Source organism: Tachypleus tridentatus, chromosome 8 (assembly GCF_004210375.1).
Source record: "Tachypleus tridentatus isolate NWPU-2018 chromosome 8, ASM421037v1, whole genome shotgun sequence".
NCBI classification, from domain to species: Eukaryota; Metazoa; Arthropoda; class Merostomata; order Xiphosura; family Limulidae; genus Tachypleus; species Tachypleus tridentatus.
The window spans coordinates 50,448,925-50,476,581 of NC_134832.1; the positions used below are offsets into that span (position 1 = coordinate 50,448,925).

At 32.4% G+C, this 27,657-nt stretch overlaps 2 protein-coding genes across 3 annotated transcripts in view; one reads left to right on the forward strand and one right to left on the reverse strand.

The window, feature by feature from the left end:
- Window positions 1-3,168, forward strand: part of LOC143222371 (fanconi-associated nuclease 1-like) — a 27,924-nt gene extending 24,756 nt beyond the window's left edge. Inside the window, exons 14-15 of the mRNA XM_076448818.1 lie at window positions 1,054-1,159; window positions 1,407-3,168. Coding sequence (XP_076304933.1) covers window positions 1,054-1,159; window positions 1,407-1,444 — 144 coding nt within the window. The 3' untranslated portion in view covers window positions 1,445-3,168. The remainder of the gene's footprint in view (window positions 1-1,053; window positions 1,160-1,406) is intronic.
- Window positions 2,509-21,081, reverse strand: sigmar (Tumor necrosis factor alpha-induced protein 8-like protein sigmar). Of its 2 annotated transcripts, none has more exons than XM_076448819.1 (5): window positions 20,887-21,081; window positions 10,050-10,174; window positions 9,520-9,630; window positions 7,050-7,249; window positions 2,509-5,358 (listed from the first exon to the last, which is right to left on the reverse strand). In XM_076448819.1, coding segments are annotated over exons 3-5 (567 nt in total). In that variant the 5' UTR covers window positions 9,521-9,630; window positions 10,050-10,174; window positions 20,887-21,081; the 3' UTR covers window positions 2,509-4,992. The 2 variants fall into 2 exon arrangements, with proteins under 2 accessions (XP_076304934.1, XP_076304935.1); XM_076448820.1 differs by having other exon boundaries at window positions 10,050-10,189; window positions 20,887-20,978.
- Between the last annotated feature and the right edge of the window lie 6,576 nt (window positions 21,082-27,657).

Below are 27,657 nucleotides of genomic sequence, written 5' to 3' on the forward strand. Positions count from 1 at the left end.
GCTTCTGCATTTCAAAGAAAGGCTTTGTGAAATGTTTTACATCCTGTGCACCACAAGTAATGATGTCTTTATCGTACATACTCACGAACCTTGAAGAAGAAATTAAACATCATAATCAACAGAGGTTCTATTCATATGTTCATCTTCAGTGTGTGATTAGATCAATATTGAGAATTCATTTGTTATTTGTGAATTCTGTTGCTCCATGGGTGGGGGGGCACTTGCATTGGATTGACAATCAGAAGACTGGGAGATCATTTTAAAAAACACACTAATCCTAGATTTAAGAACAGCTCAGCACTAGGTGATTGTAAAGTGGTTCTGTCTCCCAGTATATCCAAAGTAATTGGCAGTAGCCGAAATGAGACTATGGTATGGATGACGAAAACTTAGCTGATTCTTCAAGAGAAGCCAAGAGTAAATGATCAGGCCTGGTATGACTAGATGGTTAGGATGCTTGACTCTTAATCTGAGGGGTGCAGGTTCAGATCCCTGTTACACTAAACATGCTTTCAGCCACACCGATGTTATAATGCAATGGTTAATCCAGCTGTTTGTTAGTAAAAGAGTCGCCCAAGAGTTGGTGGTGGATGTTGATGACTAGTTGCCTCCCTCTTAGTCTTACACTGCTAAATTAGGGATGGAGACTGCAAATAGCTCTTGTGTAGCTTGATGCGAAATTCAAAATAAACAAACAGCAAAGTGCTACTGAACTTTGAGTTTAGGTAATTGAATTTGTCTGTTATAATCATCTTTGCACTTGAACAGTTCATAATGCAAGACTCCCCCCCTTCAGTGGCACAGCAGCATGCCTGCAGACTTACAATACTAGAAACCAGGTTTCAAGGCTGGCTACAGTTAGTCCATTGTGTAACTTTGTGATTTAATTCTAAACAAACAAATAGCAAAATTATCAATTGTGGGGAAAGTTTCACGTGTTTTACTAACATATTAATTTTTCACTATTTTCACAAAGGACTGCATTCTGAACTTTTAATATCTTAAGGGAGCTTTTAATTAAAAACTAATATTGTGAAATTAATCTGGTTCCAGTTTGTGGAAGTGAAGGGACCAGGAGATCGCCTGTCTCCTAAGCAAGTCATGTGGTTGGATTACTTGTTGTCACTAGGTGCCTCTACTGAAGTTTGTCATGTGGAAGGTAAGTTTTTTTAGTACTGTTCTTTCCAACTACTGTTTAATGATTTAAAATTGAAGTACATGCACAATTCAAACATTAGTTTTGATAAAATTACCACATTTATATCAAGTAACTTTCACATTGTTTTAGATTTACTTGTGTATGAAATCTACCACCAAAACTTCCTAATTAGTGGATTGAGTTGAAATTTAGAATAAAGTTAAGATATTTATAATTAACTACATGTAGACCATTTATACATTCACAGGTGTTGGTTCCAGAAAACTTCGGAAGACTGAAACTTGAACCGATTGTATTCTTCAAAAAATAGTTATTATACTGCAAGTAAAGAGAACGTTAATAGAAGAATATATAACTTTCACCCTGAAGTATTATGTGATATATTAATTGAAATCAAATACACAGTGCTTAATAATATACAATATGTTATATGGTAACTGAAAGTGTGTACAATTTATGAAAGTATAGTAATGTTGGCTTAACAGCATTGCTTTATGTTCTATTTAACCAGTTAATTTCAATACAGAATGAATTACTTCACTTTATCGATGTTATAAGTGAACAATGAAGCCACAATAAATTCTTTACAAGACAAAAGAAGGTGGATTTAAAACCTAAGCAATGTTTGTTGATCTTCATAGGGTTAGAAGCAGTCATCAGAATATCTTTATATCATTGGTTGATTAGTTCTGTATTTTTTACTACATAAAACAAGTTAATCTTGCCAAAAATAAAATAATTGATTCTCGCCTCCCAGTGGCTCAGCAGTATGTTTGTGCACTTACAATGCTAAAATCTGGGTTTTGATACCTGTGGTAGGCAGAGCACAGATAGCCCATTGTGTAGCTTTGTGCTTAATTCAAAACAACTACTTGATTCTCTGTTCATTCATGAAAGACAACACTTATTTTACTCTCTCTGCCATATTGTTAATATTTTTGTCTGAGACTCAAGAGAATTTTCAAATACAGAAATATGAGTGAAGGTTACAAGTTACAACCAGGGGGCACCAGTTGTTTTTTTTTTAATATAAAGAGTGTGATGTATTTGGCAGTTTGGATATAAATTTTTCATCTATACTGATGATAAACTTAAGATTTGGTTACTCAAGTTAGTAGCTTTGGTGAAAAAAAAGATTATATTGCTCAATAAGATGACACGTTCAATTTGTCTCTTGGGATAAGAAAAATACTGAAGAACCATGATTAAAATATAAAAGTTTTTATATTTATATTGTGTCAATGGTACCTGAAGAGAGCTTCTCAAATAATAGAAATTACATTTTAGTTGTAATATATAAAGGAGCATGCAGTAAATGACTGTGATACTTGATGAATGAGAGACAAGGGTTAACAATTTACCAGTTTATTCCAAGCAATACAAGTACCTTCTTAACGTATCAGGTAATACAAAAATATAGTAAAAAACTGAGTACAGAGATATTATTCAAGTAGTTTTGAGTTACCAGTTCTTACTTTGGAAAACTATTATGTGGTACCGAATACATTAAGATAATTTAAAAAATGCATCACAGATATTGTAACTGTACAAAAAGAAATTTGTATTGAAACTATATTATGCTGTTCTTAATGGAACATTTTAAAATTATAAATAGGTAAAATAAAGAGAACAAAAAGTGTTAATACAATGTTTAACATACAAACTAAAACTGGTGAATAACAACAAACCAGTTTACACAATGTTACATACAAAAGCACATGCCAACTGCTTGACCAATAGCTTTATAAATTGCTAGTTTTTCAACGCCACTTGTCTATCAGATCTGTCTCTATAATAAGTACATGGAACTGTTTCATGACTGTAGAAATGTTTTTGTTATGAAACATGTGCATGTGATTTTTACTTTACAATGTTATTTCCTAAGGCACTACTTGGTTAAGATATCAAAGTTGCATAGAAGTGGATGTCTAATATATGATGTCCAGGACTTGTAATGTTACTCCTTTTCTCGCCCCTCACAGAGAGTAAAATACCTTAGTATTATTGGATTTGAGCACTTTCATTTTAACATACATTACAGTTTGTTCTTTGTTCAGTTCTTTGAGCAGTCTTTAGTACTTAACATAATTTTGAGTGTTTTTGCTGTTTAAGCTTACATTTAGATATTATACAAATGTTTTGTTTCTTAAAACATTCCCAAAGATTTCCATAAGAGATTATTTCTTTCCTTCTTTGAATATTGTAGTAAATAGAAAGATCATATCTGAATTACTAAGTGTATCATACAAAGAAGCCTTGCCCTACAGACTTGCTCCACTCATGACACCATCCAAAAAATTTAAAAATATTGATATCTTTATCCATTTAACTGTTTAATAAAAGACTGAACCACAGCTAAAGCAGCTGTTCCAATCTTTCTAGAAATTTATTAAACGATTGTCCTCCTATTTGCTCTAAAACATGTATCATTTGAGGTGTACTGTTTACTTACTTCTTGTATGATCAGTGTTATTCTCTGAATTACTAAAAGTTCACATCATTGGACCTAGAACTAAATGGCTCTATTTCATCAAGTTACTTCCTTGCAACAGTGTAAAGAAAACATTTAAAAACAACTGATAAATGTAACCCTCCTTTAACTTAATTCAAACAGGAAAGTATCCACTAATAGATACAAATACACTCCACTTACTTATAATTGTGTACAGTAATATCCACTAATAAAACATTCCCTTTACTTGTTTAACATTACAAGGAACCATAGCTATTGGTAGACACAAACACAACCCCCATATTTGTAGTTATGTAGAACACGACATTCATTGAAACAAACATTCCCCTTGTTGTAAACTAAGTAGAACCACTGATATAAACATGATCAAGTTAAAGTTTAGAGAGTAAACTCACATCCTCTTTCTAACATTACAAATCAAATTAGTGGATATTCACATTCAACATTTCTTGTTTCATTTAAACATAAAATAGAACAAAAAATATGTATACCCTTATTCCTTAAACATAAATATCAAATCACTTTAAGACATATTTATCCCCTTGTGAACATAATATAGAATTATCAACTACAACTTCCTAAGTCCAACTGAAAAGCTCGTATAAAACACAAAATGACTAAACTAAAACTTGGTAAAAATAAAGTGTATAACTGTCACTCAAAAATACTTTTAAAGATTTCTATTTTATGTTGACCTTGATGAAGTTATAACAAAGGAAGGAACTTAAAAACTGAACACCGATTTAATGTTGTTAAACCCCTCAACAGCACTCCAGTAATTAACCAATGATTTTAAGTTACAAAAACGTATGAAACTTTGTGATTTTACATTGTATTTTTTTATTACACATGATTTTCTTATAAAAATACTAGTTTTTTTTGCAACTGAAAAATAATTCATTTGTTGAACAGTAAATTCCTTGAAATACCAGACTACTTTTTCATCTTTTTTGTGACAAATTATTTTGTTACAGAAGTTTAGGCCCTCTACTCAATAATATTATGAAATTGAGGAAATCACGTAATTTGTATATTTGAAACACGTAAGATGAAAAACAACCCAACGTCTCGGACACTTGGTCACAGATTAACGTTCAAATACGAAAGTCAACTGTTGAGACTAGTATTATGTTCTTATTAAAATAGTACACATTTTTAGTAAAACCCTTTAACATGCCAATAAGTTGAACTGTTTTGTTTTTTCGTACTTTAAGTATCACATACCAAAAGAAATTAAGTTTGTGTGTATGATCCTCATCTGCACAATAGTATATCATGTTGGCAAAACTTTAAGTGAAAGTACAGAAACCACTAACAGTTACCTAAGCTGAAACACCCGCACTGTAAGCCGATTGTTTTTTTAGAGTGTACCGTCTTCCATCATTCTGTGCATATCTGAGACGATCCTGCCAAGAGTCTCGTGATACGGACTGTCACGTCGAAACACATCATCCAGAAATCCTGGAGAACCAAAAAACGAAAATATGTGGTCAACCCTGTTAAGAGATTTATCTGTCAGGTGGTTGGAGATCAGGTCTTTAAGCATGGCACAACACTCGTTGAGTGCTTGTAACAGGTAGTTTCTATCGTACGAAAAATCTACTTCGTAGAAACTGATAATAGCCATCGCCGTGGAGTGGAACTTGTGCTTGAACTTCTCTGCTATTTTCAGTTCTTCCTGACTGAACTGGTCATTTCTGTAGAGTATTCCCATCTTAATGACAATCTAAAACAGAAGGTAATATTTCACTGATTAGTCTTAACCAATAAAAGAATGATACTTAGAAATACTTGTAACTTCACATACATCTTACGAACACACATAACTGTTGGAACAACCAATGATTTCTGGGGAAACTGAGCATGAACAGACTGAAATTACTAGCTGTATCTTTTATTTTTTGTCACCTGAACATTTTCAGTAACAGCTTTCCTCCAAACCATCCTTAGAATTTCTGGCAATTTAAAACATTTCTTGCATTGTATAAAATATGTTAAGATAATCGTTATGATGCATATAACCATAGAACACGTTGCAGTTTTAGCTGGAAGCTAAGAATTTTGTAATCTGACAGTAACAAGATAATGTGACAAATACTTTTAAAGGTATAAAGACTATGGTATAGCTCATTCAGAACAGATTTCTTACATAAAGTTAAATTACTATTATCAAATCATTATGGAGGAGATGAAGTTGAGATTCACCTGTTTTACAAATTAATTACTCTAACCAAAATCAGGAAACCTGAGGAGTGTGACCACCCCCTCCACTGATGAAAACAATGGAGAAAGGAAATACATGTGTATGCTCCTAAAATGGTCACGTTGGTTGATGAATCACTACCTAACAACGTTTGTGGAAATATACATTAACAAAACAACTAATTCCTTGAGATTGCCAATATTCTGAGTGCTGTTATCCAGTGCTAAACAATTATCATTAAAATATTTTCTGAAGTAAAACCACTAAAACAAATATAGGTTCATATTAAAAAATTATTTTGATAATCATCCAGAGGAATTTGAAACCTTTAGTAAAATAAATAAATAATGAATTTATTTAAAGAAATTCAAGATCAAAAGGCTTACATAAGATATATTTTTACACTAAACGTTATCAGAAACACCATACACTAATTTCTAAAATGTCACAGTTATGTTTAGAAGTACAGAGTGTGCCAGAAGTCCAAACCCATGTGGATAATAGACATTATATTCTTAAAGTTTTAAAAAAAAATTGTGTCAGTTGTAATTTCAGGAAGTAAAATGCCATGATGGTAAAGTATATCAACAATTGATACATGTATGGCTGTTAATGGTATGCAATTTGAATAACACTACATAAAATTTTTCCTGGACATAAAGTGTTATTTCCCAGTTGCTTATGCCTAACGTAAATGGAGAAGACCTATGTTTCTCTTGAAACTTTTTCTCTTGTGAATGTGTAACAAAAACATGATGGGAGACTATATTTGGGGGCTGATACGTGAAAGTGATTTACATTACAGTTGCAAATCTTGAAAAACTACTAACTTCTAAACATGTTTGTATAACTTTAGTATAAATACATGTAAATCTTGGTTCATATGTTGTTTTATTCAGACCATATGTAAATAAAAATGTGCAGATTTGTCCGTTTTTATATAAAAAATAAGTTAATTTATAAATTTCATTATCCAGGTGAGAAAAGCAAAATTTGAAGGGAATAATGGTCATTTTCTGTACTTTTACAACATAAGTAATTAAACACATACTATCCAGGAACAAAGTTTGTGTTACATAGTGTAATAAATAGATTAAGAATGCATTGTGTATTTTTCCCTATCATATCAGATTTCTGAAACACAATGTATTATCTCTGAACAATAAAACAATACAACCTTTATGTATTATCTCTGAACAATAAAACAATACAACCTTTATGACATTTTTAATAATTTTCTCAGCTTCCTTCTTGTGTCCACTCTGGTAGCGCACAATTCTGTGTAGGTTATCCAGCAAGTTCGCAGAAGTGTCGTCGATAAAGACCTTGGCAATGTTTCTATTTGCCATTCTACTCAACAGTTTCTTCTGAGTGCGCATCCCAATGTCTTTGGCTTTAAAATGACTGTCTCCCACTATCAAATATACACATATGAAAAATTAATAAACTTACACATTTGTACATAAAAATTAAAATGGTTTAAACTCGTATATTAGAAAAATGTTGGCCATCTAATTGCAGTTCAAATTCATCTAATGAATCAAGTTTTAAAATAAGGAGAAAAAAACAGTTTTACGGCAACACTGAAGTGGCAAGTGTGTGCAAAAACTGCTAATGTTAACCACTAGTTCTGTTTTTATTACTTGTGTCGCTATCATATTTCACTGATGTTTCATGATTAGTTTTATCAAATTCAGAACTCAACAACTCAAAAAACAATATTTGTTTTTTAAACCTTTTATATCTATAATATCATCTTAAAGAGCTCTGTAAGTTAGCAGCAAAAACCAAGTACTCTACCATATCAACTTCGCAGAGAAAGTATATATTTGAGAAAATACTTATCTATGTTTGGAATTTTGTCTGACAAACATTGTAAGTATGAAACCTAAAATCATGTAATAAAGTTTTTCCAGTATCGCATAAGCAGTAGTTCCTTTATAGTATGATATCACTGATTTTTTTTTTCTGTGATAACCAGTGGCAAATCACTGGGTATCAAGAACTTAATGACATCAATGTTTAGTTTCTGGAGTCATTCAGAGCCTTTTACAAATTCTTTACAGTTAAATAAATCTTTATAATCACATCTATCTAATCATTACCAGCAAATCTAAACAAAATACATGAAATGTTACAATATTTATAGAAACTACAAACCATCTGTACTTTGAGAAACTTCATAATTACAGAATTTATGGAAAAAGAAAGAATATTATAGTTGTGAATAAATGAATTTTTTGTGAAACATAAGATGGTTTTGGTTTTTTTCTCTTGAATTCTATAGACAAACAGTTTCTATCCTTTCCCAACAATCACTCCTGATATACTCTATACTGTGATCCCTCTTGTGTGCTCCAAGAAACAAGACCATAACACTTAACCATCTTTTGTTTGCAGTTAGTGTATGAACAGTGTACAAGCATATCATAAATACTGACAAAGGACCAACAAGTTTGTTTGATGGTTTGTTTTTAAATTTCGCACAAAGCTACTCGAGGGTTATCTGTGCTAGCCGTCCCTAATTTAGTAGTGTAAGACTAGAGGGAAGGCAGCTAGTCATCACCATCCACCGCCAACTCTTGGGCTACTCTTTTACCAACGAATAGTGGGATTGACATTATAATGCCCCACGGCTGAAAGGGCGAGCATGTTTGGCGCGATGGGGATACAAACCTGCAACCCTCAGATTACGAGTCGCACGCCTTAACACGATTGGCCATGTCAGGCCTGGACCAATGAGTTTCAGAGCTTTAAATCAAACACTATCCAAACAGAACATTTAAGTGTGAGAACTAACTTTTACATCTTCTTCAGTCATTACATATTTAACCTAACTTTATTTACCTCAAGGTCTCAAATTCTACACATTTCCAGAAAACTCCATTCTTTTGTTTACAATTTATATATCTTATTTGTGATCTGTAAACATACGGCTAGTTAAAAATATCAATTTGGATATCTCTAACCTAAAAAACAAACTTTATTAGTAAGCTTGTTAAATAAAGAGAATAATGGATATTTTACAGTAAATGTGTATTTCTTGATGACAAGAAACACTTGAAATAAAAATATATCTCAGAACAACTGATAGGGGTATTAACACTTTCACTGATAAGGAGAGAACAATGTTTCGACCTTCCTAAATCATCTTCAGGTTAAGAAAGAGCGTGTTTGAATGTGACACCTTCACACGTTTTTGAACACTGCAAGTCAAATAAACACAATATAACCGTTGAAAACACCCAGATATTAAGTAGGGAAACAAATATAAACAAACGGAAAAATCAAAGAACCACTACTTATACAACAACTAAAACCAAAATAAACCAATATACAGGAAGACCTTTATACCTATACTAGTTAATAACCTAACATCCACCTGCAACGCCCCCTACAGTCCAGTACCCGTTTATACTCTCGTCCCTAAGACGTGTCCGTCAACAGTCACATTCAAACACTCTCTTTCTTTACCTGAAGATGACCTAGGAAGGTCAAAACGTTGTTCTCTCCTTATCAGTAAAAGTATTAATACCCATACCAGCCATATCGAGATATAGTAAACATATACTGCTTATTTCACCAACTGTATGACTTTACACCTGACTGGGAAAAAGAACTACATCAAGAAAACTCAAATTGAAAATATGTGTGAGATTGTCCTGAGGAAGACAAAACACTTACTCTTGAGTTACGGTCAAAGGTTTCTTGAGTTATGGTGGTTGATTTGCAATCAATTAGCACATGAATACAAACTGTAGCAAGAAAGTTTTTCAACCATCAACCGACAAGAAACTGAAATCAAACAAAGTTTAAATGAGCAATTTTTAAGATTCAAAAAAGAAAAGTTATACTTTAAAACCATGTGTACTGACTGAAAATTAAAAAGATCACACAAGTTCAATGAAGACAGTGATATATCTTAGTGTTTAAACCATATTCTTTATAAATGTACACTATTCTACTACTAAACAAATACCAAATACTGATCAGCTCAAAAAACTAGTATTTTTTCCACTACTTTTGTTGTTATGGTAACATATAACGTTTGAGGTACAATAAACTGTTAGTGTATTATATCACACTATCCAGAAATAATATTAAAATAGCCAAAACCTGAAATGTATGGTTAAAAATTCTAATTAGTGGTTACAGCACATCTTTTTAAATATTTACAAACACCATGACTATCAACAGTAATTAATTTCTCTTACCAAAATCACGCACACATGTATGCTCGAAGGCTTCAATTTCTTCCACTTCCTCTAATGTTGCTGAATGAATTTCCTGTTCTGTTACATATGCCAGCTTCCTTTCGTATTATGTTAGAACTTATGTCCTTCAGAAATCATCACTTATCATTGATATATACATATTAAATAACAAAACTGAAACATATTTTATTAAAAGATTTATGAAACACATTTTCAGAGTTGAAATAAACATTGACATAAAAACTAACACACCTAAATCGTACACACAAATATAATGAAACAGCACACGTTAAAAAAAAAAAAAAAAAGCCAAATTTTTAAAGTGATGAAACATTTAGCGAAAATACTATAGCAGATAGTCAAGGATAAACAAAATTTAACATATCATTAACAGCTGCCACTGTTAACAACCTGTACAGTTATTGACAGAAAATCTGAAATTATAACTGGATGTGAACAAAATCAATTTTTTTTCCCCAGCCATCTAAAGCAGTAAGTTTTTAAGCATGTAATAACCAATAACAATAATGTAACACAGCCATGCAAGTCAAATAACAATAATGTAACACAGCCATGCAAGTTAAATAACAATAATGTAACACAGCCATGCAAGTTAAATAAAAATCCAAGTGGGAAGTGGAAGCAAGCTATTTCCTTCTCCAATCACTGCTATTTACTCACTAAAAGTGTCTCAAACCTTATCTAAGAATATTTGTTTTTCATTTTGTTTTAATTTTTGAAGAAAGCTACACAAGAACTATCCCTACTGGCTGTTCCTAATTTTGCACTGAAAGACTAAAACAGAAACATCTAGTTATCACCACCTGCAGTTGTGGGCCACTCTTTTACCAACAAACAGTGGGATTAATCATGTTATAACAACCCTGCAACTGAAAGAGAGAGCACGTTTTATGGGACAGGAATTTGAACCAGAAATCTGTAGATTATGAATCAAATGCCCTAACCACCTGACCGTATTTAAATGAATCTCAATAAATAGTAACCTACATATTAGCAGACTTCTGGCTTGTATCTTACTGCCAAAAACTTACTATGTTTTCTGTGACAAACATCATAGTAGTTAGGCCCACAAGAAACTGCAATCTCCAAGAGTCTTGCAACAAACATACAGTTCTTGTCAAGCTTCTCCAATTGCTTGACAATTTAAGATACAGAAGTGGCTTCTAGCTGCAAACAAACTAAAACATCTGAAGATATGGGTGCTCAGTTTAACCCTATTTCAATGTCACCATTTTTAAACCCCTTCTGTACATGTTTACCAAGCAATATTCAATATTTCACTAAACCACTTTATTATGAATGTATTTTAACTAAGTTACTACTATAAAGTATATTATTACTTAGTTTTATGTTTTCCAAGTTTTGTTCCTTTATTTTAAAAAGAAAGATTTAAAACTGCAGGTTTTGCTGTCATGTGATCAGCTTGCTGTTGCGAGCTAAACTTTAGAAGCTATTATATATGACATTGTGAGAACAAAACAAAGACTGTAAGTATATAAAGTCAAATTAAAGTTTCATCTGTCTTTCATTAGCATCTGAAAAATTTATAAGAATTTATTGATGGTTTTTTTTGACATACTGATATTTCTAAGCTTAATGTCAGCCATTCCCACTTCCAAAGTCAAATCTGTGTTGCTAGGTCATGGTTTGAAATTAAATGACATGCTTACAACCAATAAAAAGAGATTTCCCAGTATTTAATTATACCCTGAAGAAAGTTCTACCAGTGAATTGATTTGTAACATAAGCTAGGAAATAAGTTCAGTCCACTTTTCTCTTAAAAGTGTAGCTAGTGTTTCTCACCTTATATGTGTTACTTTGTTTAACAGTTAAAAATGCATTTAAGCTTTATGTTTATATTTTAATTACTTACGTATTAGTTGCATTTATAAATGTATATTTTGAAACTTTGTTATTGTACACATTTAACTATGTAGTTTGAACTTGTTGAAATGTCCAAGCAAGACGGCGTCATTCACACATGCAAATGTTAGTGAAAGAGCTTGTGAATGACCTTTGACCTGTAATAACTGTTACAACCATGGGATCACATTGAAACATGTTGGCATACCTACATTAAGCATGAAAGTCAAAGAATTGGAAAGGTAAACTAAACTAAGTGAAAAAATAAAAACATGAAACTATGCATATGAGAAAAAGAGAACATCATGAAATAATCTACAAATATTTAAAATATGTGTAAATATTTCTATTATTTAAATTTAATCATCTCACTACAGTATATGTTGATATCTAGAGTTAATGGCAGTGGAGAAAATGTAAAATAAAATAAACATTTACTTAAAAAACATTTCATATTCATTTACAAGGTTTGAGATTATGCAAATGAAATTTGAAAACTATAAGATAATAAATAGCATTTTAATATTTAAAATGAAAAATCCAACTGCCTATGAACTATTCTGATTCTGAGTGTGTATAACTACATTAAATAAAGATCATTATAAATAATGGAAAAAACCAAAATTGTCTAATTTTTCTAAAACAACATAATCTTAAGATTGTGCAAGACAAATTTAAAACTATTTCATCAACTGGTTTCATTTTTATAAAGAAATTTCACGAGAGTCGCATTTCTACTTACTGTAAGTAGGTCATAGTCATACAGTTAATAATATACAGTTTCATGCATGAGAGTCTAAACCATCTGAAAACAATATATCTAAAGCGAATTAATCTATATATTCCTGTTCTTTAGAAGTTATGGGAAAATTATATTCTTTATTTAAAAAAATACAAAAAAATTACAGCATAATACATTATTATAAACTGGACTGCTTTGGGCATAACTTATGAAATTTTCCCACATACAATGCGAAATATTGTGGAAATGATGGACAACTGTTTTTCACAAAATCTAGCACCTACAGCTGATTACTTTTGATGCACTGTACCCTATAACAGGCCTCAATGGATCTTTGGTTTCAGGTTGTCATCGTCAAACCTAATATTTTCTCCAATTTTATTTGTGCATAGGAACATACGAAATAAAACTCAAATCTGGAATAATTCTGGACTCTTGTAAGTCTGGAACTATTGATTCCTAAGTCAAAATTTGTTTCTAGAATTTTAATGGCAGATTCAGCACTTCATGTTTTATTTAGAAATAACAGGTGCACAATATGTTACCAATGTCACTCTTTTCTTCTCCTTTATCTCAATTCAACCAATCAGTGCATTTGTTTAGACAACAAGCAGTACTATCATGTAATTGGCTGTTTGCACTTATTGCTGTGAAAGTAAATACATATACACTGATTCCTCAATTATCCAAGTTGTTCCAAGGAAAGACAATTACAGATCAAAAAAAGAGCAGATAATTGAGGCACTAGTATATCTTTGCACTATTTAGCCCATTGTGTAAATAACTTTTTCAGTATATTGAAGTTTTAATCTTTTTACTGTTGTTTAAACCACATCTTCATAATCAAAGCCAAGCATCAGCCAATCAGTCATGCAAAATTTCTCCAAATTTAAGTTACACAAGTCCAATTTCATTTGTTTTTCCAATAACAACTTCCTCTTTTGATCGCCCATTCCTGTTTTAGTTTAATTTAAATCACTAACATAGGCATAAATAGCTCCGAAATTTTGGTTCTTTTCCCACTATAGATGTGGAAGTGTAATGACACTATTAATGCACATGAAAATTATATCAAACGTTAGCATAAATATATGCATGGGATCTATTACAAAAAGCCTTTGAGTAAAACAGACTGAAAATACTAGTTATCTGTAAGAAAAATGGCAATACATAACTGGACAACAGCCTGACACAACCTGAACATGCATATGTGGTTCAAAGGTGCCCCCATTCAGCTTAGAACATCTAATGACAACCAAAGTTGAGTGAAATCTTTAAGAACCCTTAACATGTATTTTGTGTTTTTGTATGTGTTTAATCACTAATAAATAAAGTTGATCAAGCTAAAAATATTTTGTATTCCTACATTAAAGAATAAATATAGAAGAGACAAGGCTAGGGTTGAACCGGCCAACCTGCAAATTAGATATCATCAAATATCTAAACTTTTGGAGCCAAAATTAAGTTCTGTGCAAAACATTCTCTAAAATGTGTCAATTACTATATAAAATTATAATGACAATTATTTTGAAAACATACGAGGAAAAAAACAAAACTACGAATAACCAAGGATAATTGAGACACTAGTGTAGCCCCATTTCCTGCTACAAACAGTAGAAGTTAGGTTGCACACACATGGCTTCTAGATCTGAAAGTATTTGTCCAGGTTTACTCTATACAAGTTTTCTGTTTTCAAGAAAAGAAAATTTCAAAGATGTAAGCCAATCCCTGGATAATAGCCTTCCCACTCCAGGTATTATCTTTCTAACAATTCAATGTCCTTTTTAAGGTAAGGAACCCAACCAAGGCTGAATGCAATACTCCAAAGGAGGCCTAGCAATGACCTATATATTAAAATACTTTCTTCAAATAAAACCAAAAATCCTGTTTACACTATCACTAGAAAAATCAGTGTTTGTATAATTTAAGAGAGCACATGATTAACCAAAAAACTAAGACCCTTTTCTTCCATAAAACTGTTGAGCTTATATGTATAATTTAAATTATGATAATCCAAATACACTATCTTGCACTTACTGTACTTAAAAGCCATCTGCAAGTTATTCACCAAACTCACCAAGTGACTTAAACAATTTTGTGAAGCAGAAGCATCTTCCAACAGCCACTAACATTCAAAGCTTTAATATCAGCAAATATAACAAAAAACAGTCGTTTTCAGATGACTGCACCCATGCCTGAGTAGCTTCAAGCTTTTAACTTAGTCTATTGGTTTCAAATGTGAAGCTGACCTCTCTTTTGCTGTTCTATCCCACTTTATCCGACTTGTTTCAGTCTACCAGGTTGTATGATGGGTACCAGTGGGTTAACCTTCAATGGACTGGTATCCCTAACAGGGAAGATGGGTTACCATTCTCATCCGCACCACTTTAAACCATAGCTTGAAAGCAACAGCCCTATGTGACTTGCACTGGCAAGGATTTAGCTTAAAACTACTACAATATTTGTTTGTGCAAGACACACATTATTACATCTTGTTGCAAGTGTACCATAAGATACACAGAATTACTTAAGTAATATTCAATTTTCAAGGATAAGAAGGGGCCATTTGATTCATTCTGGCTACCTTGTTTTCTAATACCTTCCTATTACATACAGAAACTATATCCAATCTTTATCTAAAATATTCTTCAAATGTTGCAGGGTTTTTTTTGTTTTTTTTAACCACACCTGAAGGAAAACTATTCCACATATGGATGACATTATAAAAGTAACACCACCTCAACTGAAGTTACGTTCAAGATTTACATGACACATACAACGTGGCCATAGTGTAGTATTAGAATGTAAACAGCAACACAAAGATTTTCTAAATTCATAAGAGAAAAAAAAAAAGACTTCAGGTGCAAACAGTTGTTGTCATTTAGAAGGACCTCCATGTTGTTTTTTTATGGTATGGTTGTTCAGTAAAAATCAATATATTGCAGAAAAACTATTTGGAATGTTTGTTAGTGAACAAGTAAAAATCTCGGAAACTGTTACTTAGTCTGCTATAGCAAAAGTACTCATATATTAAGACTTGATTTTGTGACAAAAAAACCTTCTTGGTTGAATAAATTAAGAAGAAAAAATAGTAAATAAACCACAGAAAATACTGATGCATCATTACAAACCATTATTCTTTGTGAAATAACTCTGTTTACCTCAAACATGAGACTCCTCTACATGTTACTTTCCATGTCCCAATGAAAAGATGGGTTTTTGTTGTCCTTTGAATGAAGTAATGCAAGTTTATGAAATATTTTGTCAATAACTAATAAAAAAGTAAAATAAAAAATTGAAAATGACTTGAGTCATTTTGTTCTTTACAACAGTTTGCTCAAACTGCTAGATAATTTTATTGAATATACAGCTCTAACACAACTATTTCTCTCTCTGTCTCTAGCAAATATTCATACATCAAGGGGAAAAAGAGAAATTCCATTCAGCTAACAGAAAACTAAGTGTAAAAAAAATAAACACAAAAAACTGCATTTCAAATACTTATGTTTTTCATGTTCAGCTTCTAACAAAGAAAATAAGAATTAGTTTGACTGACTGGCTTGATGGCATAATACATTTACTATTAAATGGTTAATTAACAACCAAAAGTTTCTACAAGGCTGTACAACTTGTATACAATATTGTTACGCTCTTCATCAGTACAACAAAAATTGCTTCTGAAGAGCTGAAATGAGGTCGTGAGCTACTGAAATTACATTCCTAGGAGCCACAAATACAAACAGTCATCAGATTCACGGGAAAAATAACTTGATACTTCATTTGTAACATGAATCTAGTTGTTTGTACAAAGAATCCTGGGAAATATTTACATTATGTTTACAGAATGTACCACCAGATGTCTCACAAGGAATGAAGATTTTAAGAAGCTGATATTGTTGAAAATAATTAAAAATTAAGTCTAGGTACTTAAATGTCAAATTTAACAGAACCGTTTTGGAACATGGGACATATTAGTGCATCTTAGCTGTTCCATCCTTTAAATCAAAATAACTTAAAAATAAAGTCTTAAACCAGCTCTTATAAATCATACATTCATCAAGCTTTCCCTTAAAATTCATTTAAATTTAATGCCTCTACAACATCCAAAGGCAATCTATCCCAAAGCCCAACCACCCTGTTAGAAAAATGAAACTAGCTGAAGATGACTCTTACCCTGCCAAAATTTATATTTGTCCCCTAGTCCTAACGACTAGGGGAAGTTGAAGACAACTTTTAAATATTAAAAAAAAAAATTCAAGCATCAACATTATCAATTATCATCTTAAATTCTTCAATCAAATCCCCCTTAACATTTTCCAAGGGAGAATCCTTCCCTTAATGAAACAATGTTGACAATCCAATAAAGTTATAAACTTTGTTAAATGACTTTGTAAAGTATCTTTTAACAGACTACCAAAATGTTTCTTGCAATTAATGCAAGACTAATGGGTCTATAATTAATGGGACAATTTTTATCAACTCCATAGAAAAGAGAAGTTACATTAGTTAACCTCCAACCCTCTGGTACTTGTTCGCTATTCAAGTACTGACAAAAAACAGTAGCAAGTGGCTCATGTATCCAATCTTTAACATTCTTCAAAACCCTTGCAGAAATATTATCTGGCCCAAAAGCCTTATTTTTCAAACTTCCCAATTTCTTCCTTACCCAGGTCAGTATTAACATGCATTTTTCTTATAGCAAAGCCACATCAGGCTATCTGCTGTGTCCACCAAGGGGAATTGAACCCCTAATTTTAGTGTTGTAAATCCAAAGACTTACCACTATCCCAGCACTAACATAATGTTCAGAGACAAGAAGAGACCTGTTGGTCAATTCTGGCTTTCCATCATCTAAGCCAAACTAAACTATTAAACAACAACAATTGTAAAACTTTAAAGCCAGCTCTAAACATTCATATATCTATCAAGCTTTCTTTTAAACTAACTCAAATTTACTGCCACAACAATATCTGATGGCAACCTGTACCACAGGCATTTTTACCTTCTTTGAAAAATAAAATTGTCTTAGCTGAAGACAACTTCTACCTTGTCTAGATCTACATTGGTGTTTCTAGTTCTATAATTCTGTTGTTAAGTATGAATAATTGATACATCAATATTACTAATTCCTTTCATAATTTTAAATACTTCAAACAGATCCCTTCTAACTCTTCTTTTTTCAACAAGAGAAAACAGTCTCTCGAATCTCTCCTCCTATGATAAATGCTTGTGTGATCTCTTTTTCACTTACCAAAAGTTCAAGATGAGGAATACTGCTTTCCTCTTCATTAGTAAAAACTGAAGAAAATATCAAATTTAATAACCTGGGTATCTCAACCCTCAAATACAACCCTCCTTTATCACCCTTCAAGACCATTCTAACATTTTATTTACCCTTAATATATTTAAAGAAATCCTCATTATTAATTTTTACATTTTCAACCAACCTTCCCGATGTCCTAATTTTCTGTTTCACCAACTTTTTTTATATTCTATTATCTTCCAAGTCATCTGTCATACCAATTAATTCATATGTCTTAAATTACGATACTTTAAATTTTATCTAAAACTAACGTGGTTTTTCACTTCCAACTACTCTTTTCCTTCTATGAGGTACGTTCACCTCAAATATTTAAAAATTTCTCTGAAATGTTTCCACATCTGATCATGGTTTCCAAATAATTCAGCTGCCCAATTCACAATAGATAATTTACGTCACATCCTTTTGAAATTTGCAACAAAAATATCTTAATTCCTTATCACTATATGCATCAAAATATTTAATCTAATACAGCAAAGCTCACTTACACCCACGTTTCCCAATCTCCACTCTCTCGATCATTTTTACATTTAAAATAGCATTATTTCTATTATTAACTAATTGGTGAAGAAAGCCATTCTGAACAGTTTCCAGAAAAGCTATCTCCTACGTGTAATACCAGGGTGCAACTTTTTGCAGCAAACATCTATAGAAATAATAACAACACTACAGGATATTTGGAAAGTCACTGTGCAGTTTTGTAATCATATTTTATTCAGTCTATTTCAAGCCAGCAACTGATAGCGGTGTTTAGAAACAAAATAAGAAGGATCCAAGCCTGTATTGATGCCAACAGGGGTCACTTTAAACATTGTTTATAATTGTCATTCATATTTACCTCCTGTATTCTATATTGAAACATGTCTGTTAATAAATATACAAGTGCACAGTGACTTTCCAAACACCCTGTATAATTTAAAGCTATCTATAAAGCTTGTATAAGTTTATACCATTACAGTTAATATACAGTAATTATCATTTTGACAGTAAAGCAAGATGACTGACACTGGGTGGTGCTCTGAGGTTTTTTCATTGTGATAGCTACAGCACAAGTTAACATAAGTTTATTAAATATTATATCAACAGCCAGTAGCTTTCTGTCATTGAAATATAACAATGTGATCTCTTAAGAACTAAAATTATAAAAGAGAATTGAAAACAATATACAAAGTGTTCAAGAACACAGAAAACAGATGAGATATTGTTCAAAACGTGGAAACACTATAACAATCAGTTCACCTTGTATCATCGAGCAAATTTCTCATTTATTTTCAAAGTAAGTTTCAGAGTTATATTCATTTATATTAATGAGTTAGAACCTCTGTAAAGTGTAGACAAAAGTTTTATATAGGCCTGCCAGTTCTGAATTGTAGGTATTTCTTGTTTCATATATAAAATTAAAATAAATAGCATTTTGTTCTGAGAATTCCTGGTAGTAACTTCAAATTAATGTTAGTGTTGAACTAATGATTAAATATTACATTACGTAAAAAGAGTTCTAAAATTAAAAAATATAAATATTATCGTACATGATGAAAAAAAATGTTAAATACAACAAGAATCTACTTGATGATTCAAAGGTGATCTTAATTTCCATATGATACATGAACTGTTGATAAAGTAATACATTTTGTACATCAACTGTAACAAAAAGAAAGATTGAGTTTGTATATATTAAAATTATTATTAGTAATTTCCTGTAAACATAGCTAACTAGATGTTTTACATTTCTCAAAAAAAAAAAAAAAAATTCAAGCCCTCATCTCCATATGGCACCACTGATTGCCACAACAGAAACAATGAAGTCTGAAGTGGACATAATTTTATTCATCTCCATATGGCACCACTGAGTGCCACAACAGAAACAATGAAGTTTGAAGTGGACATAATTTTATCGTACAAGTCACTGACGAGGCCTCATTTAAAATACTGTGTTCAATATTGAGCTTCTTGGCTTAAGAAATATAGGATGGCCCATAAGTCCCTACCTATCCATATGTTATTATGTTACATTCAATTATGCATGTATTATAAATGTTTTTTTTTCAGAGAAATATGGCTGATGTAAGCCCATGATGAGGAAAATGTCTCACAGAACATAGCGTTGCATAATATTATGCAACAAGAATGAGAGACAGCACACAGATACACTGGATACATAAAATATATGGATGGGTAGGGACTTACGGGCCACCCTGTATATTGAATTGTCAGAAATGGTCCAGAGGAGGTTTCTAAAATAATATTGGATAATTTAATAGTGTTAGTGCTTTTTTTTTTATATGGTGAGAATAGTAGGATTATAAGACATAAATTTTGGCAGGATAGATCTAGAAGCTAGCAGAAAAGTAAAACTTCTACAAAAACTAGTTATAATTAAGCTTTATTTTTCTAACAGTAGCACTAGTAACAGAGTGGTTGGTCTTTGGAATGAAATGCGTTCAGATGTGGTGGATATAGCAAACTAAGGAAATTTATGGGAAGGCTTTAAATGTATTTCAGTCATAGGGGCTGACTTTTTTATTTTAATTTAAATTTTGTTTAGCAAGTGAAACAGTCTAGATAAACCTTGATTAGACACAATAGATCCCTTGTTGTCCTTGAACCTCGTACTATATTAAGTTTAATGTCTAGAACTTCCAACAGTAAGTACAGTAAACTAAATAACGTGAAGCAGATGTAACCGTAAAAGATTTTAACGACATTTCAAGTTCACCTAACTCGATTAGTTGATAACTAATTAACTCACTTAACGTCAATCTTAATTATACTGATTTTGCTAAAGAAAGCATAGTGAATAGTTTATTTCCTTCGTAAGATTAATATATTGAATGAGGTTCTTAATTTGTTCAAGATAACTGTGAACTTTACGATAGTATTTATCAACTTACCGTAACACTTTCCTAATTCTTCTGTACTTGTCATGACTCTTTTAATCTACTACGTCAAGCCTATTCGGAGTCAAAGAAAGCATACCAAAAACGTGTCCAATATACTTTTTCAGACAAACACGAGTCAACCCTATTTATCTGAGAAACAGGGCTATGCCTTAAGCTTATGTTCGTTATACACAGTGATGTCATGGTATAGAGAGTATAACGTTTGCAATCTGAAAGCAGAACTATCGAACTCGGTAACACCCATACCCCTATTTTCAGCGCTCAAACAATCGAGTTATTCAGTGCTAGTTATTTTTTTGGGATAGTTTCAGGGAACTGGACACGTACTAATATATTGAAACAAAGAGTTATTATATTGTATTAGACTATATACTCAATTTTATTTTATATATGTAATTTTAAGAGCCGGTTTTCCCATAGCTATTATACTTCGGGAATAAGGTTTCAATTGGAATCACATATTAGGTGTTGCTAATTGTTTTAATACTGTTCATGCAGTCTGGCCCTGCTACAATACTTTTTAATAATATTTATAAATCCAGAAACAAGTAATATCAAAAACAGTGCTTCCAAAAATACAAATCTTCATTTGTTACTATGATGGTATTAAAATAATACAACGTATTATTATACATCAATACTTCTGCAAGTTGACGCTTTTTGTACATTGTGTTAATTTGTAGGTCTAAGCTTACAAACGATATTCAAAAGGAAATGCCTTACTAATGGTACTACAAATAACACAAAAATAATTTTACTTTTACGAATTCGTGACTAACATGCCGAATAACAAAATAAGTAACCGTGGTAACTATTGCTAATCAAAATACTTTACTAAATGACTGCCACTCTGCCATTTAAAAACAAAACTGCTCAATGTTTCACGATACACTGCTAGCTTACTAACTTACTATCCTACTCGAACTTTATATCTGATTTTTCACTTCTAGATATACCTCTAAATTACTATATTTACGTGACGTCATCTACAGCATATTCTAGGACTACTTTCTTAAACTTTTCAGTCTTAATGCCATTCGCTCTTTTTTTTGGTTTGGTTTGGTTTGTTTTGAATTTCGCGCAAAGCTACACGAGGGCTATCTGCGCTAGCCGTCCCTAATTTAGCAGTGTAAGACTACAGGGAAGGCAGCTAGTCATCACCACCCACCGCCAACTCTTGGGCTACTCTTTTACCAACGAATAGTGGGATTGACCGTAACATTATAACGTCCCCACGGCTGAAAAGGTGACCCTCAGATTACGCGTCGCACGTCTTAATCTACCTGGCCATGGCGGGCCTCACTTGACTGAAGTCATGAGTTATACTTTAAAAATGTTACAGACAATATTGTAAACAGTTTTTGCTTCACTAAGATGAAATAATTAAAATAACAAAAAGGTAGGACGAACATTCAACTATTAAATGAGCATGATAGAATTAATATGGCATAATTTAAACATAAAACATAAGGATGTACCTCAAGACTGCTAGTATGCGTATTAAACTTTTTAGTAAAATAATGTAGAGATTATCACGATAAAACATTAAACTTTGACTTAATTGTGTGGCTCTGAAGTTGTTTGATACGCGTGGATAGGAAAACGTAAAAATCACAAAAGTCGATTTTTAAGTTTCATATGATGGTATTATTAATTAATTATAAAAGCTATTTAAATATCTCGAATTTAAAAACCAAGAATTGCAAGTAATAGCAAAATTGATCTTTCTTTCTTTTTTTTTTTTTCACGTACATGCTCAAAATTTGTTCACTCCAATCTAAAAAATTACGTTATTGTAATTTGAACCCAGTTCGGGATCTTAGGCATTGTGCAAAAATTAGATAGGTTTATTGAAGGATCCACGAGACGGCGTGTTGTTTTCCTAGAAATTCAGCAATTGATGACAGACAAGGACAAATCAAAAGAGGGCGTCATATTCCATTTCTCGGTCAGATAAACATTGTTTAAAAGGTGGCATTGGGTGAAGCACGGCATGGCCAGATGGTTAAGGCACTCGACTCGTCATCCAAGGGTTGTGAGTTCGAATCCCTGTCACACTAAACATGTTCGCTCTTTCAGCTGTGGGGGCGTCATAATGGGACGGTTAATCCCACTATTCGTTGGTAAAAGAGTAGCCCAAGAGCTAGCAGTGGGTGGTGATGACTAGCTGGTTTTCCTCTAGTCTTGCACTGCGAAATTAGGGATGGCTAGTGCACATAGCCCTCGTGTAGTTTTGCGCGAAATTCAAAGACAAAAACAAAGCATTGGGTGCTGTTGACTAGTCGCGTTTTTCCTACTTTGCCCGTTAGCTTAAAAATAGGGCTAATGTAGACAGCCCTTCTGTAGCTTTGTGTGAATACCTGAAACAAACAAACGATTTTAGGGTTCTGAATTCTTTTTGTTTCTATCTCAATCATTTGAACTTATATCTTTAAAAATAGTTTATTATTTAATTAGGTTGTTTCAACCTCGTTAAATAATACAATACATAAATTTTTGAGGTTTAGGTACTTTTTTATTTTCAATAAACTGAAATAATACAAAGAAGATACTTTAATTATTTTCTTTTCTAAATCAGCATCACGTTTTCTTAAAAACTGGCATTCAACTGGCATTTCCTTCATCACATGTTCGTGTAATGTTCGAAAATTAGATGTTAGGTTAATGGTAACCAAACACTAATTTGGTCAATTAAAGGTATTAAATTTAGAATATCATAAACTTTACTGGCAGCTTAAAAACATTCTTTTTTCGTTTGGGAATAGCTAACGGTTATTTTAGAACAGAAGTAACAATAAATATATGCACCTGAAGTTTCGATAAAAAGTTGCTTATTATAGTCAAAACTCACTGACATATCCGAAAGTGTAGTACAAGAAGAAATGTAGGCCTAAGAAGTCGAAGTTCCTATTGTATTAAATAATACATTTATCAACGTTGTGAGAGAGAACACGTCTATTGTGCTTTCCCTATCACGAGAAAAATATTTACAGAAGGTAAAATCCAGTTTGATTATTACGATGTGAAATAAACAAAACAAGACAAAAAAACGCTTGAACTTGTAAAATAGTTATAGCAATGAAGCTACTACTGTTTCACGGTGGATCATTGCTAAGTTTGAAGGCTTATAACGTTTGTTTGTTTTGGAATTTCGCACATAGCTACTCGAGGGCTATCTGTGCTAGCCGTCCCTAATTTAGCAGTGTAAGACTAGAGGGAAGGCAGCTAGTCATCACCACCCACCGCCAACTCTTGGGCTACTATTTTACCAACGAATAGTGGGATTGATAGTCACATTATAACATCCCCACGACTGAAAGGGCGAGCATGTTTGGCGCGACGGGGATGCGAACCTGCGACCCTCAAATTACAAGTCGCACGCCTGAACACGCTTGGCTATGCCGGGCCCTAAACTTATAACATAAAATTCGAAGTTATATTTTCTACGCAGATAGCCAGTCCATTATGTGTAGGTTTGCCTGAAAGAAATAAACCAATAAAGATGAAAGTTATTACTTCTGTAACTTTTGTAGTGTTGTCATTGAACAATTTCGACTTTACAAAGGTTGAGCACGTAACACTATGGGAAAGCAAGTTCAGAAATTGCTGTGGTAGTTTTATTAAAACCTGCTAGATGGAGACAGTGAAGAGGTATTAAAATACTAAAATACGGTTTGTTTTCGGATATTCACTCAAAGATACTTACGAAAAATCTGCGCTAGCTATTTTTTAATTTGGAACCAATGGTCTAAAATGAGAGCATATAATTAACAACACCTTCTGTTGGTATTGAGATTCATTTTTCTGGTCGAATAGTGGGATCCGACAGCTACACTTATAACATGAATCCGTTTTAATCTCGCGCAAAGCTTTCGAGTGCTGTTTGTACTAGCTGTTCTTAATTTATCAGCTAAAAGGCTAGAAGGAAGGTAGGTGGTCAACAACATTCACCGCTAACTCTTAGGCTACTATTTTACTAAATAATACTGGGATTGATCGTTAGTTTCTAACCTCCACTTTTTTTTTCCCCCGTCGTTCATGATAATGAATTTTGATTTAAACGTTCAAATATAAACCAATGATTTAGAGTTGAAGGCAACCGGGGTATTCAGAAACTTTAATCTTTTAACCCCCAACCGTAGAAAGTATTAAGACTTATACTAAAATATAAATAAATATATCAAATAAGAAAGAATAAAATGAAAAAAGATAAATAAGCAAACACCCTAACCTCCATTGCCTCAAAATGCGCAGTGAATTTAGTTTGTTTTTTTTTTGTTCAGTACCAAAACAAGAACTCTAAACACCCAGATCTTCGTTCTCCCACATTAACCACTGGGACACGCTCGACCCATTTTAATAGTTAGATACAGGAGAAGCGTTCACTTTTATAAGTATAAAGAATCAGTTAACTGTTTCAAAGTATCATATAACAAACTATTGTACAAAATCGTTTATATGTGACACATTTCTCGACGCTAAGCTGAGAACTCATCACAAAACTGTTAACTGTATTTCAGGACGGCTGGTGTAGGTATTCACACTTTTACTGATAAAGGAGAGAACAACGTTTCGACCTTCTTAGGTCATCTTCAGATTAACAAAGAAAGAGTTTCAGTGATGTCGAGAAACCCACTTGTTGAGAAAATGTATTTAGTTGAGAAAATATTTTTAGAGAACAACGATGACCGAAGAAGGTCGAAAAGTTGTGCAACTGACTGTCACAAACACAACTGACTGTCGCAAACACATGTCTTAGGGACGAGAGTGTAAACGGGTACGGGATTGTAGGGGGCGTTGCAGGTGGGTGTTAGGTTATATATATTAATTAGTATAGGTATAAAGGTGTTCCTTCATATTCGTTTGAGTTGCTGTATAAGTAGGGCTTCTTTGATTTTCCGTTTGTTTATATTTGTTTTCCTACTTAATATCTGAGTGTTTTCTATGGTTATGTTGTGTTTATTTGATTTGCAGTGTTCACAAACGTGTGAAGGTGTTTTTGTGAATCTAGTTTCCATTTTTCTGTGTGTTTCTCCAATATAAGTCGTGGCAGTTGTTGCATTGTAGTTTATAAATTATGTTGGTGTTGTGTTTGTCAGTATAGTTTTTACACAATATGAACTTTAGTTTTGTGTCTAGTTTTTGAATAAATTTGGTGATTACTGAAATGTTGTGTTTTGTTATAAGTTGTTTTTTTTCCAAATGTTGGTTATTTTTTGGCTGATGTCAGGAACATATGGTATGTAGTAGTGTGAGGCTCTGTAGTTTGTTGTATCTTGGGGTTTATTGTTGTTTGTTTGTTGCTGGTCTAGGTGTGTGTGTATAATTTTTCACACGGTTTTTTGAGGAAATTTGTTGATGTTGATGAAGTGTTGTTTTATTTTGTTCATTTCATCGTTAATTTTATCAGGTGAACAAAGTTTTGTGGCTGTGTTTATTTGGTTTCTTAATATGTTGAATTTTTGTTTTGTTTAATGTGCTGAGCTCCAGGGAATGTATAATCCAGCATCTTGCTATCTTGCTGGCTTCAGTTGTTGAGACTTTTGTGAAGAAGGAGGTTACATCAAAACTGACCATTAAGACTTTATGATTTAGTTGATTAAGAATAGATTTAAAGTTAAAAGTCTTTGAAAAAGGAACTCGGCTGATGTTACATGTTTAGAAAATGGCCACGCTGTGTCAGTTTGAATAATTATAACGCTAAAAACGAACAAATTGTTTTAGATAACATGCACTGTAAGTTAAACAGGTAATTTCGTATTTTATAATGAGCAGACATTGCAAATGTGGATACTAATTGCATGAAATACACCTTAGACACCGTGTACTAGAGTATTGAAATATCTCGTGTTAAACTGTAGGGATGAGTTGCGTATCATACGATGCATATTACATTACTTTTATTAATATTTTTTAAAATTACGGTTAGCTTTAATGTAAAAATTATAAGTAAATGAAACACGTTTTTTTGTTTATTGGGAAACCGAACTTTGAAGTCACCTTTCATAAAATTACATATTTTATTGATTCGTGTTTTCACTAATAGATGGCGAGCCTTTTAACGAGATGTCAAATAAAGAGTTGATTTGGTGTTTGCACAAAGCTACTCAGCTGGGAGGGCGAGCACGTTTGGCGTGACACGGGCGCGAACCCACGACTTTCGGATTACGAATCACGCGCCTTACGCGTTTGGCCATGCCGGGCTGCCAAATAAAGAGTATATACGAAAGGAAAAGTTAACTGCCAATACTATTTTGACAGACAATTATTGAACAATGAAACAGTGTGACCTTGATAGATTATTTACTGAAATATGATAAAGATTTGAATCGAATAAGCTGGATTATAATTAATGTATATAAAATACTCACTCAACATTGTTATATCGTTAGATTTGCTCTTGTCCAGCGTTTCTGGTGATGAATAAAATTTGAGGAGTGAAAACCAGTATAACTCGTTGACAAGAAGCGATTTTTACTTATCGTATTCTAAACACATTATTTACTGAATAATTAATAATTAATTAATAACAGAAAATCTGTGGCGTTAGTGGTACATTTTCTTTGAACCCTGTATGTTCACAGCAAGAAGTAACAAGTTAAAACCATCATACGCATTCTACGACTTGCCTTCTTAACAATACTCAGATTAAGCTGAAATATGTATATCTGGACTTTGGTGAAGATTAGTAGACATTTTTATTGTTAATTATTGTGAACTACTACAATCAAGTTACGTTTGTTGTTGTTGTTTTGAATTGAG

Coding starts and splice junctions, on each gene's coding strand:
- sigmar (XM_076448819.1), bottom strand. Junction 5,359..7,049: donor TTATTAAAAATGTCATAAAG/GTTGTATTGTTT, acceptor CTTCTGTTTTAG/ATTGTCATTAAGATGGGAAT.